Source organism: Microtus pennsylvanicus, chromosome 9 (assembly GCF_037038515.1).
Source record: "Microtus pennsylvanicus isolate mMicPen1 chromosome 9, mMicPen1.hap1, whole genome shotgun sequence".
Classification (NCBI taxonomy): domain Eukaryota; kingdom Metazoa; phylum Chordata; class Mammalia; order Rodentia; family Cricetidae; genus Microtus; species Microtus pennsylvanicus.
Window position 1 is genome coordinate 6,551,215 of NC_134587.1, and position 14,272 is coordinate 6,565,486.

At 41.0% G+C, this 14,272-nt stretch overlaps 1 protein-coding gene across 3 annotated transcripts in view; it reads left to right on the forward strand.

Annotated features, from left to right (window-relative positions):
- The window catches only part of Ccdc141 (coiled-coil domain containing 141), a 141,885-nt gene that overhangs the window by 27,543 nt on the left and 100,070 nt on the right, over positions 1-14,272 (forward strand). For all 3 annotated transcript variants that reach the window (XM_075984793.1, XM_075984791.1, XM_075984792.1), the window contains exons 3-5: positions 2,804-2,995; positions 6,569-6,677; positions 9,755-10,008. In XM_075984793.1, coding sequence (XP_075840908.1) covers positions 2,804-2,995; positions 6,569-6,677; positions 9,755-10,008 — 555 coding nt within the window. The remainder of the gene's footprint in view (positions 1-2,803; positions 2,996-6,568; positions 6,678-9,754; positions 10,009-14,272) is intronic.

A 14,272-nucleotide genomic window follows, 5' to 3' on the forward strand; every position in this document is an offset into this window, starting at 1 on the left:
GCTAGATAAAATTGAAGGATGGATAATTACAAGTATTAAGTATTTATACCATGTAGCAAAATTCCAGAGAAAGACCATGTTCATGAATGTAAAAAAAAATCTCAAAATATTACTTAAAATTACAATGAATTCTGTTTTGAATTGTGGGCAAGAACACAGGGAACAAATTTTGTAGCTGATGTTTAGCAGGAGTTGGGCCGTTCCTCAAACTTCATCACATCTAGCACCTTCTGTAGTTTAGAAAGATAAGGTATCATCAGATTTGAAAACTCAGTCTACTCGACATCTAACCATCTTTCATCAAGCTGAGCCTTTTCTTCTGACTGGAGCCAGAATCCCAATGGTTCTCACTGAATAAAAGTTTGCAAGCATTGGAGTAACACGTAAGCTCATTCTTGGCCAGCGATCAAAGACATCAAGAATTTAGAGTCATTTCTCTCGCTTGTTGATTCTCTCATGGTTAAGGAAGAACTGGATTAGAGTCCGACAGTCAACAGTGGGTATCAGATGGTTTCTAGACTGTAACTGGAGGCTTCTCCCCTGCCCACCAGTTCCCAGATATCCACTCTGAGGCTTAGTATTAATTATAAACTGTTTGAGTGATGGCGCAGGCGTATTACTAACTAGCTTTTACATCTTAAATTAACCCATTTCTGTTCATCTATGTATTGCCACATACCTATGGTGCTACCTTACATTTTGCTTCTCCAGTGACTGCTGGTATCTCCTAGGCTCCACCTTCTTTCCCCCTTTATCTTTACTTGGATTTCCTGCTTGGTTTTATTTTGCCTGGCTCTTGGCCAAATAAGCTTCTTCATTAAGTAATGTTAATAAAACATCTTCACAGCATACAGAAAGGCATCCGACATCAATAACTGTTCCTCATAGAGAATACATTTATATTTATACATACAATAATCATTTTATTATAGAGGGTTAATAAAAAATTGAAAAACAAAAGTGAGTGATTAAGGCATGTTTTTGAAAAAAAATTCCTTAAATATGTTCTAGTATATGTTTTTAAAAAGTGAGTATCTGTATTCACTATTGAGGAATATTTGTATGTTAATTTTATAATCAGAAGAAACAGTTATAATTGCTATATACTTGAAAGTGGTTTTAAAAGGGTAAGGCCCTAAATCCATTCAGGAAAGAAATTTGAGGGTCAGGTAAGACCCACAACTCCAGTGTCTTGACCAATGGGGAAAACTGTGTAGACAAGTGAGCCGGGGGTGGGGGTGAAATAAAGAGAGGTGTGTGACTAGGAGGGAGAGAATTCCAGGCTGACTCGTGGATTACTGTCTATAGAGAAGAGTATTACAGAAGGAGTGGAGAGAGGTGTGAATGGAAGTCAAATTCTGTACCAAGGCCTGATTTGCTCTGACCGAGTTTTGCCTGCAAATCAGTCAGAAAGATTTGCAAGTTGCTGAGTGGCACATTCCTACTTTCAAGTTAGAAAGATCCACATGGCATTGCCACACAGGAGGCTTGGGTGATGAAGAGCCTGGAGTAGGAGCATGACAAAAAACACGGGGGAAAGCCATGATGACCAACAAGGCAGGAAGCCATGACAACCAATAAGGCTTAGAAGTCATTATGGCCAACAAGGGATGGAAGCCATGAGGACCAACAAGGGATGGAAGCCATGACAACCAACAAGGGATGGAAGCCATAATGGCCAACAAGGGATGGAAGCCATGACGACTAACAAGGGATGGAAGCCATAATGGCCAACAAGGGATGGAAGCCATAATGGCCAACAAGGGATGGAAGCCATGACAACTAACAAGGGAGGAAACCATGATGACTAACAAGGGAGAAAACTATAAGGACCAACAAGGGATGAAAGCCATGAGGACCAACAAGGGAGGAAACTATGATGACCAACAAGGCAGGAAGCCATGATGGCCAACAAGGGATGGAAGTCATGAGGACCAACAAGGAAGGAAGCTATGAGAACCAACAAGGGAGGAAGCCATGATGACCAATAAGGGATGGAAGCCATGAGGACCAACAAGGGAGGAAACAATGATGACCAACAAGGGAGGAAGCCATGATGACCAATAAGGGATGGAAGCCATGAGGACCAACAAGGGAGGAAACAATGATGACCAACAAGGCAGGAAGCCATGATGACCAACAACAGATGGAAGCTATGAGGACCAACAAGGGATGGAAGCCATGAGGTGTGAGGTGTGAGGTGGAAGCCAAGAGGAGAGGCTTTGAAGAAGTGGGCTATGCTAATGACTGGATCTTGGAATTGAAGGGAGCTGAGGTGGAGCAGGGGGAATGAAGGTGATCTTTGACAAAGCTGTTCTGGGTAGTCAGGTGAGCAGTAGACCTGGTGAAGATGGTATGAGGCGGTTCAGTTTGTTCAGTTAGAGAGAGTTGCTGGGGAAGATTTTCAAAAGAGTTTAAAAGTCAGGAAACAAGTCTATAGAGCATGTTCATAGGTAAAAGAGCAGAAACATTCACATGGAAGCAAGAGGAATTATGATTTGGGTTTATGAACTACAAAATTATTTTCTAGCTGGGTGGTTGTGGCATGCCTTTAATCCTAGCACTCAGAAGACAGAGACAGATGGTTCTCTGACAGCTCAAGGCCAACCTGGTCTACAAAGCTCATTCCAGGACAGGCGCCAAAGCTACAGAGAAGCCCTGTCTCGAAAAACAAAACAAAACAAAATTAACTTCTAGACTCCTGGATCACATATAGTTTCAGGTATTTTTGTGTTTAAAATGGGGTGCTTTGTTTTCACGCTGGACGACACACTGACTGTACCTTTTGTTCTCTTGGACTTAGGCCTTGGAAGATCGTGTATGGGAACTTTTACAAGAAGCAGACAGGACAGCGGAAGCTAACAAGGCTCAAAGTCAGGTGTATGATGCCATGGCCCAGACTCTGGGTGAAGCATGGGCAACCCTGGTCTCCATGCTTGAGAAAAGAAGGGAGCTCCTTGGACTGACTTCGGAATTTTTTGAAAGTGCTTTGGAGGTTGGTGTTTCAAAAACCATTTGCTTCTCCAAATCAATGCAAATAACTAGTACACTCAAAAATATTTGACTTCTTAAGCACATGTTGTATGAGTGTTCAAAATGGCAGAATAACCAAGATGTATGCAACACATTTAGTATATTTTGAAAAAATAAAATTAATATTTTAAATATAAACCATCAGTCGTATAAATATAGATAGTTAAGTGGAACTCTATGCCACTTTGATCTAGTTCCCTCTTTAGAAGATAGTAATGTAGTCGTGAAATCTGGTTACTCTTATTGCACACTTAGTAGGCATTGCTGATGTGGAGGATTTTATTGGCTAAAAGTCAGAGGATAAAATTTCCTCTGCTCACTTGAGAAATTAATTACAAAGCATTTCATAGCAAATTATCCTAAGGAATATAGGTGAATTTCTAAAGTTTAAACCTATCTAACTGTAGTAAAGGAAGAACAAGACCCTGCACTTCAGAGTGTTTACTTCTGGAGTTAGTAGTGTGACCCTGAGACAGTAGGGCCTATAAAGAGGTGGACCAAGGCCTCATACAATAGCCAACTTTACCCAGAGCCTAAAAAGAGGTGGACCAAGGCCTCATAAGAACAAGCTGCATGTGGTTTTCCATAGAGCCATATGATTGACAGCTGAAGTAAGCACCCCCCCCCCCCCCGCATCTGCTCTACCTGGGAGTAGCAGGAGGACACTGTCCAGGAGCAGTTCTGTTTTCTGAAGACACCGAGATTACAACACTCATGTCTTGTTTTCTTGGAATTTTCTTACAAGCACTCAGCGATCTCCTCACACAGCTCCATTCTTGTTCCGACTATGTTCCGACGTAGATGAATGGTCACTGAATTCCTTCTGTAATTTTCTTTAGTTTACTTATCTATTTATTTATATTTTACATTTTCTTCTTTATGGAGGTTTTAGATTTCAAAATATGAGACCAAACATTTTCCAAAGATGTATATTTTTTGTAAAATACTTCCTGGCAATTTCCCATTTTAACTCCTGTCCAGCAGCATAGCCTGCTCTTGCTAACGACCAAAGGCTACTTCACTATGATAGAACTCTAGCTTTGAAAACCATGGCATTCTTAGGAGTTAAATCTGGAGTAATGACCATAAAACTTGACAAGGACAATCTCATGCACCGTGAACTCACTCAGAAGAGGAACCAAATCCTTACTGTAGCTTTCAAGATTCACGTGTCACAGTTGACCCCATTTTACAGGCCATCTTGGGTCTCCTTTCTTGAAAGAAGAAATAAGGCAGCGGAAATATAATCACAGAAGCCAAATTGCAGCGCTAGCCGATTCATCCTATCCTGGTAGGAGGGGTAAAAATGGGACTGCCTTTGAAACCCAGTACTCCTGAGCAGAGCAGATTATCTCTTCCTTACATTCGGCTCAATATTTGTTTCTCGGTGTAGTTTAGTATTAATGCTAGCTAATTTTCTCTCTGATGTGGAAATTGCTTCCAGATATTGCAAGGAGTAGAAGGAAATACTAAGCCAAAGCAGATTAACGAGGTGCTCTTATCCGTACACTTGAGTGAGCTTTTATTGGCTCTAGGAAGATGACTAAATACGCCTGTTAGCCTGCTTCCCACGCCTTGAACCCCTCGCACTAAGTGGAAGCAGAGTGCTATGGAATCTGCAGGCTGCTTCTCCGTGGCAAAGCAGTTTCAGCAATGAGAAAAAAAAGATGATGAAATTAACTTTAACTCTTGTTGAAATCCCCCACTGCTATTTCTACTCTGTTCAAACGACAGAAAAAAGAAAAGTGTAAGTTTTAGATGGGAAAAAAATCCACAAGGGAAGAGTTCATAAATCAAGGAATTTTAGAGCCTCGTTGGTTTATACTTGAAACAATTTGCCTAAGAATCTGAGAGATATAAACTATACCGTGTAAACTTTCTATAATGTTCTCCTGGAAGACAACAAATAACCTATAGTTTTTTTCTCTTTTGAAGATTCTCTATAAAAATCAGTTATGAGAGCATGGATGAAGGAGCAATGTGAACACTTGTGTGTGTGTGAGCCCCTGTAACTAACCATGCCAGACTGTAGAATTCTAAGAGAAGTTATGGTGGGCTGGATGGTGGTTATTATAGGATAGAATCTGACTCACAGGCTTAACTCTCACGTGAGGGGCTTCCCAAACACTGCTGGGGTTTGGGAACAGTGCAGCTGAGTGACAGTGGCCAGTGTCCAATAGTGTGTCCTATAAGATGGCAGAGGCCTTCTGTGTTTTTCAAAGGGGACATGCTCACCAGCCCCTCTCACCATTCCACACCACTTAGGGCTGCAGCTGTTGTTGTAATCAAAATATGATACACCCTTTTAGCCAAGGGCTTTCCTAAAGTATTAGCGATCACCAAATTCAAAGATGATATTTTAGAAAAGCAAAACAGGGAGTCAAGTGCAGTGGGAGGCTTCTTTATCTTTCTCATGGATCCTTTGCCTTTATTTTTCATTCTAAATCAAAGGTGAATGTTTTACCATGCTGTTTATAAACTATGATAATACCTACCAAACATAGGTGCAGAAACCCATCAACTGATTGTCACTATGGGGAAACTGTAATAGAATATTTGACTATGCTTTGCTCCCACCTAAAATTTATATTTAAGATTATCTTTCTGGGGCTTTTATCCTAACTTCAAATATCTTTTCATCTCAAATTTACTTTTAAAAATTTTTTTCAATGAAATTGATCATATTGGTCACCATTGGTGTATTTTATTGTTATACACCCTCCTTTGAAGTGGAGAAATAGTCCAGTTTTCATTTCTGCTTTATCCAGTCTCATTTTTATTTATACAAATGAGGACCAAATACTATTGACACAACTTCAAATGAGGTTATCAGGTAAAGATTCCAAAGCTAAAGCTTGCCTCCTCTCCCTCCTCCCCAGTCACATCCCTTCTTATAAAATTAACAAAATTGGTACATTTCTTTTTAGTTCCCATCTCTTCTTCCTCTACATGTGTGTACACATGCACATGTATGTCCGAGTGTGTTTTATTTAATGACATTAGACTGTTAGTCGCAAATATCTATAGTCTCTGCCTAAGTTTAAACACACAGAGGAAAAAAATAACACATTTACGTACATTTTCTCTATGTTAAATTTACTTGTGATTTTATGGATTATTGGTTAGCCAATCTTTTGCTGATTTTTGCCAGCAAGTTTTATGGCTGTTCACTGAGAACTTACCTTAGAGTATTGATAGTTACTGAATTTATGGCTGTAGGGAAGATAGAATCTGGAAAAGATAATTTTGGTTGAAAAACTTACTAGGTACTTGAACATAAATAAGGTGGTTTATTTTTAGCATATATAATGTATTTCTAGTTAGAAAAGAAATAAAAATGGAGGAGAAGCCATGGCATTTTGTAAATTTAGTACATGAAAATTCATGCATACTATTCTAGATTAGAACATGCTAACATACATCTTCCCATCATATTGAGTCATCTAGGCCATTAATGCATGACAAAAATCCATAAATATAATAAATGTCCCAATGCTTTTTATCATTTTCATGTCTCTCTCTCTATTTTTTTCAGTTTGCTGTAAAAATAGACCAAACTGAATCTTTTCTGCAGAATCCACATGAGTTTGAGAGCACCGAGGCCTTACAGTTGCTTCTTCAGCTTCATGACCGCCACGCCAAAGGCAAGAAATGGCTATAGGTTCTTGTGAATGACAGTATTTGGAGATCTTTCTGCTGTTTATTTTGTTCCAAAAAAGATAAACAAAGCTTGCTTTTGGCCACCTTCTCAAAGAGAGTTCTGGCTGTAAGTGACACTAGAGAAGTTTAGCTGTAGGTCTTGTAGATCTCCATCCCTGAGAACAGAGGCTTCCTCTCTCCTGTGCAGGCCTCCATCCCCAGCATCCAGCATCCAACCAGGTGTGCAGTCCCGTGGATCCTTAAGCTACACTCACTGGCTGGATTCAGTCCATGTCCCATCTAAGGGTCGATAAATGCAAGCCAGCCTTTAGACACCAACTGTGAGTAAGGAAGCCTCTCTTTGATCCTTACGGTTAAAACAAACAGGGTCCTTTTCTGGATAAAAGTCCAATAAAACATCATGCAGAATATTTTCTGCTCTCAGAGTTTCGAGTAGCAAGAGTTGAATTGTTAAAACATAGTGTATGTGCCAGGTCCTCACCTGGGGATCTTGAACCTAGCCTGACTGGTGTAGGGAATGTGTCACCTGTGAAGATAAATGGGTGAGGATGGTGTCTTTGCCTCTTTGTAATACATTTTTTTTTTAAATTCTGGACTGGATCTGAGTTAAATGGTTCATAGATTTGTCACAAGTTTCGATAGTTTGTTTTGTTTTATTGGTTTTATAGACAGACTTTCTCTGTAGCCTTTGTCACTTTTAAATTGACTTTGATCCCAAAAACGTTTGACCATGCTAGAAAAATAGAACAGGAGTAAAGTAATAAAGTGTGTTTCTAAAGACACACACATATACTTTATAGTGCTCTCCAAAATCTCTATAAAATAGTTCTTCATTATTATCGCTTGCTGCAAGTTTCCCAAAATAAAGTGATTAATAACAGTGTCTCCAGTGTAAATTTTGATGGCGGCCTACCAAATGCAGGGATGGATTTTTTTTCTGGTGATTTGTCCGCCACACCTGTCACGACAAGATAGAAACAGCAGACTCAGCACTAAAGTGTCAGCTGGCTGTTGGCTGTTTTGACATGACCGCAGTTATGTGGCTGGGTCCCCTGGGACAGCGCTGAATCACCTAATATTCCTGGTAGAAGACTAGAAGAGAGTCCAGTCCTGTGGTCTCAATGGAGTCTCCCCCAGCCAACATGATCATCACAGAGCAACTTCACTCATGTAGTTTTACCCTGTGGAAGTGGGGCCTTTCCCATGAATCTTTGGAGCTGGAAGAGGAGACAGACAGTATTTATATTCCCCTTTCTGCTTCTGCTGGCTTCTTCAGATGTGACAGGATACGTAACAAAAGGAGCAAGCTGACGTGTCTTTCTAAGGAAGCCTGAGGCTATACTGTCCTGGCATCCAGCTGACAACGAAACCATGCCTTACTTTTCAGTAATCTTTGCAAGTCTGCTGAGCGGCCTCTTGGGTTGACAAGATGGCTAGAATGTTAGCGGGGACCCAGGGAGCACACTTTGTCTTTGGTGGCAGAAATCTTGGGATATTTTTAAGCCCCTCTGTGTGTCACTTGAAGGATTGTAGGGGGCAGTGATCAGAAGAGCTGGTTCCTAATGAATAAGGCCCAGCGGTGCCTTCAAGAGCTTTGTTTTTATAACATGGGAGTTATACTAATCAGCCAATTAGTGGGATGTGGTCACGATGGAATGATTTGAAGTGCATATTAATGGATGAGATTTCTGATTGCTAGTCAAGGGCTTTGTATCTATCATCATCATTGTTAGATTTAAAGGAATACAAAGTGAGTTAACAGTTCCAATAAAGTTCTTAGTTGGTGAGCAGTTGAGGGGTATAGGAGTGAATGTCATGATAGCAAAATGTAACTGGAAGCTATGAGGAAACCACCTCAACTGTCCCTTTACTTCTTTAACTTCACCTGGGTGACCACTGTGCTTGTGGCTTAGGTCAGAACAGGGTGACTGGTTGGAGTTTCTGGCTTCTAGAATGTTCCACCAGAGTATAATGCTTTGGATAGCTGAAGACTATCACAGCCTCAACTGTTTCCTCTCCTTTTGAGCTAACTTTGGCTTGTTAGTCTTTTTCTAGAAAACAGTTTTTTTTTAATTTATTTATTTTTATTTTGTGTGCATTGGTGTTTTGCCATAGTCCCCTGGAACCAGAATTACAGGCAGTTGTGAGCTGCCATGTGGGTGCTGGGAATTGGACTCATGTCCTCTGGAAGACCACCTCTCCAGCCCAGAAAACAGTTTTCTGATTACTTCTTAATATTCTCTTTTGAATTCAATGATATGGAACAATGTTTTTTAAAACAGTTCCTTGTGGGGAACCCAGGGTCCTGTCATCATATTGTACTGGCTCATAGGTTGTGGGTCTTATAACTTTAGAGCTCTTGGGTCTGGTAAGTTTCCTGAGCTTCCTGGACTTCAGAAATATTTTAGTTTCCCGAGTCTTAGGAGCCTTCCTTTTGCCTTCAGGAATAACTGTTTCAGTTTGGGGGAAAATCACATACCACAGAGTGTATGTGCAAAGATCTCCGTGGGTAAAGGTGAGGAGTGGGTGAGTGGGCTAGAGAGGATGCTGTCAAGAGAGGGTTCTGCAAGTCTGAGCACCAGGGGACATTTGCATCATGGGATGGACAGATCCAGGCACTGGGAGGGAGTGTAAGATAGACAAGTAACTGAAGGGGAGGCAAGCGGAGCTCCTCGCTCGTGGGGGCTGCACATGCTCTTCCTGCTTCTCTAGCTGATGTTGAAGTGTTGATCTTCAGAGCGCTGCTCCCAACTCCTACCCCGCAACACTCTTTCTTCTTGGTGGTTCTTCAGCTCTTAGGGTTCAAATCCTCATTCTGTTATATACAATACAATCACTACAGAGGTAACAACTGGTGGTCAATTTGACAGACACATGTGTTTGATCCCATGGGAGTTCAAAAACCATACACATCCCAACGCATTTTAGACGTTTATACATTTAAATTATTTTCAGTGTAGCTTATCATTAATATGTCATACATATAAATTAAATGAAGAATGCAAATACAACCACACAAATGCTCATTGCTACATTATTTTTCTTTCCGATTACCTTCTAGAACTCTTAGAAAGATCGCTAGTCCTTTTAAACAAAAGTCAGCAACTCACTGACTTCATAGAAAAATTCAAGTGTGACGGATCTGATGTGAATGCTGAGCTGGTTCAGGGAGCTCAAAGCAGCTGTTTGAAGATCGACAGCCTCCTAGAACTTCTGCAAGACAGGAGACGGCAGCTGGACAAGTGCTTGCAGCAGCAGCGACAGGAACTGGCGCAGGTTCTACAGTTATGCCTGTGGGACCAACAAGAAAACCAGGTAACACAAATGGGCATTGGGTAAAGTCTTGGTCTTGGCTGGTTATATGGACAAGTGATGTTCTGGGAGAGCATCAGGCTTGCCATGGTTGAATCTGTTAGTGGTTAACCTAAAAGCATTTTTTCTTAGGTATCATGTGGCTTTCCCAAGTAAGTGTGTATATGAAAATAAAGATATTAACATTATAAGTAGGAGAATGCCTGGGGACATGTGATAATAACTGTGTTCTGTCATTGAATTTGCCTTTTCCCTTCCAGATCCTTACTTTGGGTCTTGTTTTTTCTTTAAATTCTGAACTATGAATGATGGTTTTCTGGGATCCTGAAAAGATGTGCTGAGTTGTGCTATATTGCTGCTAAGGTCATTTAAAACAGTCCAGAGCACAAAACAGAAACAGCATTCCTGGAAAAGTGGCCGGGTACCTGTGGGAAAAGGTAGAGCATCGGTTACAACAGTTTGGGACCTTTGGGTTTGCAGCCTCAGTGGAGCTCATTATTCAGACTCTAAGCACATGGTAATCATTTCAGCTAAAAGAGGAGAGGACCGCAATCAAATGGTTGTTATGCTGATGCAACATTTCTGTTAGTCCTAATCCCATCCTCACAGGTGTGTAGATTAAATAGTGGGAAATCATATGAGGGCAGATCACCTGGTCAGGATGCGGAGGAGGGAGACCTTTCCATCTTTTCCATTTCTCTAATGCAAACTTGAAGACTGACACATAGCTGGAAGCATACGCTGATTCTTATTTCGAGCTGAAAAAAAAAGGAGGGGGGAGACTTAAGGGCTAACATTTTGATTTCCTTCCTGAGCCCTACTAGGGCTGTGTCCTACTAGAAGTGTTGCAGATACACACAACACGAGTTCGTCTCTCTTTCCTCTGTGCATTTTCTTCTGTTGTATTTCTCAGTTTGAACTACTGATGTTTGGGGGTAGCCAATTCTTGCTCTGGAGGAGGGCACGTGGGCACACTAGGAAGCAGAATCTCTGACGTTTCCCACCCTATTTTGAATAGAACACCCTCAGTTAGGATATCCAAAATGTCACCAGAATTTGTGAGATGGATCCCAGGAGGCAAAATCGTTGTCACTTGAGAACTACTAGACTGTATGATGAGAAAGCCATAAAGGAAGTGAGCAGTGACAAGCGCTGTTTAAAAAGCCAATGAGACATGAATGTTGGCATGCATTGCTCTATTAATCAGCTAGGCCTCTTGCAGGAGGTGACAGAGAAGGGAGACCCCAGTGTAGACCCCTCCAGTCATATATGCTGCTTGGATTCTGTTGCCACCTCCTCCAGGCATGATCCTCTCTCGCCTGGCATCTTCTGACTGGGCTCTGCTGTCTCCCACCTGCTCCTGATGGTGTACCTGCTTGCTTCTCTTTCCGAGGTCCAATCTTTATCCCCATCCCACCTTCACATATGTTACTGAAGATGACTTAAGTCAGCGATCAGTGATGATGGTGGTATAGCAAGAGGGAATTCATGCCCAGATGAGAATCCACGCAACATTTATTAAATGAGTGTTCCTAGGTTATTTGTCTTCCCACCACAAGCAGGTCCATTATAGAGCATGCTCCATCTTCTCTCTTTGTCCCTCTTCCTCATTCTCAACTTACCTTCTCTGGCATCCAATTCTCTCCTAATTCTGATTCTAGCAGCATGTTTCCAGAATGACTGCCTTTTAAAGGGAGTTTCTCACTGATATTTTTCTTCCTAGGTTCACAGTTTAAACCCCTGACTCTGGTGCTTCTGAGAACAGACTCAAAACTCTTCCAGTTCTCAGATACAGGGGGTTGTTGCTCTTTCAACTTAACACAGAGACCCGTTCTCTCCAGGGAAAATGCTCATCTGAGAGGATTTTCCCAAGCACCGAACAATTGCCCTGATAATGAAAGCAGAGTAAAAGTAGGTTTTTTTTATTTCTGTTTTTTTTTTCAGACAGGGTTTCTCTGTGTAACAGCTCTGGCTATTCTGAAACTCACTTTGTAGACCAGGCTGGCCTTGAACGCACAGAGATCTGCCTGCCTCTGTCTCAGGAGTGCTAGGATCAAAGGTGTGTGCCACCACTGCCTGGATAAAGTAGGTTGCTTATTTTATTTATTTATTTTTGCCTTCTCAACTGCAAAACTAATGAGCCATTCGAATTCCTTACAGTATAAAAATATATCAGAATTCAGAAAAATTCTAGATAAAAATATTCTAGCTTATCTACATGCTGAAGGAAAATTGAGAGATCTTGACAGCCTTGAGAAACTAAGGTGTTTGGTGATAGCTAAAGTCAGGTTTTATAGAATGTTTTTGACTTGATGAATTCTGACTTAATGGAACCTTTCTGTCCTTCCCTTTTTCCCTCCCTCCTTCCTTTCTTCTTTAAAAGAGTGAGGTGCTTTTGGAGATTGTTTTTGGAAAGATGCCATTCATTTTTCAGAGAGGTTTTCAGTTGATGGGGAAATGGAGCATAAAGTAGAGATTCCCCATGCACGGTATCCCAGCAACCGTATCATCAGCATTTTCACCCGAAGAGGACCTTAGTTCCACTGATGGTCTTACATTAAGACATCATTATCATCCACAGTACTCTATCCACTGGGGTCCAGTCTCAGTGATGTGTATTGCGCGAGCGTGGACAGATGTATAATGGGGGGCCTCTGTCATTATAAGTCCATGAAGAATAACTTGACTACCCTCAAGTCCTTTGTGCTCTGCTCATTTATCCCTCCCTCCCCAGCCATGTACACTGATCTGTTTTACTTAGATTGTCTTGTTGGAACCATACATTACGTAATTTTTCACACTAATTTGCCCTTCAACTCAGTCATAAGCAATTAAGTTTCTTCCCTGTCTTTGCATGGCTTGCTAGTTCATGTCTATCTAGGGCTGACTAGCATCCCATTGTCTGCATATAAACCTGGTTACCCATCCGCTCACTTGTTGAAGATCATTTCACTTGCTTCCAGGTTTTAGCAAGTGTGAATAAACAGCCGTGTGTAGGTTTTAGCGTCAACTTAGATTTCATTTCATTTGACTAGATAACAAGGAACATGTGTTGGACAGTGCGCTTGGGATGTGTTTAACTGTCTTCCAAAGTTAGCTGTGGATCCCACCAGCAATGAACAAGATTGCTATGTTCCACATCTCTGCCTGCCTGCGGTGGATTCTATCCATATTTTGGGTTCTGGCCTTTTCAGTCAGTGTATAGTAGTATTTCATTGTGGGACCTTATCTTCAAACTGAGAATAATACAAATCTAGTGAGTGATTCTAATAACGAAATGCATCAACGTGCATAAACATATATATATATATATATATATATATATATATATATATATATATATATATATTACAAGACCCAGCATCTTCAGAGATGATTAACACGTACCACTTTCTTTGCTTTCTCCACTTGGTTAAACTAACATGAATTCCTTCCCCAGGTCTAGTGTTAGTGATGCTACCCACGCTGGGACCCCACATGGTACAATTGTTGGATGCCCTATAGGTGTAGCCATTACATATGCATCCATGTACGTTCATGGAGACGATGATGGATCTTTCATTTGTACCCCATTCCTAACAGTCCTGAAACAAATTAACATATGATTATTGTATAAAGTAAACACTGTTTAAATATAACTCATTGATGAGTCAGACAGTCTTTGCCTTGAATATAAAATTTAGACTTGTACTCTGAAAACGGTCCGTGGTGCATTTTCTCTCGCTAACTGCAGGACAGTAGCAAGAGCAATTAATAATAACCATTCTTTGTGCTCATAAGAACACACATCCTAGGGCCAGACTTCTGCATGGGTTTAAATTATAGCTCCGCCATTTATCAACCTAGTCACTGAGCAGTTATTCAAATTCTCTGAAGTTCTGTTATCTCTGGAAGTGTGTGTAATAACAGTAATTGCCTCAAGTTGTATAAGGATGACCAAGTGAGTTCTTCTAGGTTAAATGCTTAGGACGGTGCCAGGCACACAGTGACTACCATATCAGAACAACTCTTTGTGTCATTGTACCCAAGGAGGAGAGTGTTTGTCCAACATACTACCTCCATGACCCAGAGCAAGTAAGGATTGGTCTTAGATTGAAGGCCAAACTTGTTGCTTATTTTGGGTTCATAAGGTACAGTAAAGTAAGCTACTTTAGTATCTGAGTGGCCATACTCATTCATGGGCACTCAATTCCATTTGTAAGGCAGTATTTTCTCAGCTTATGACTAATAATTCTCAACTGGGGGGGGGGTGTGGGACTGCTGCTCT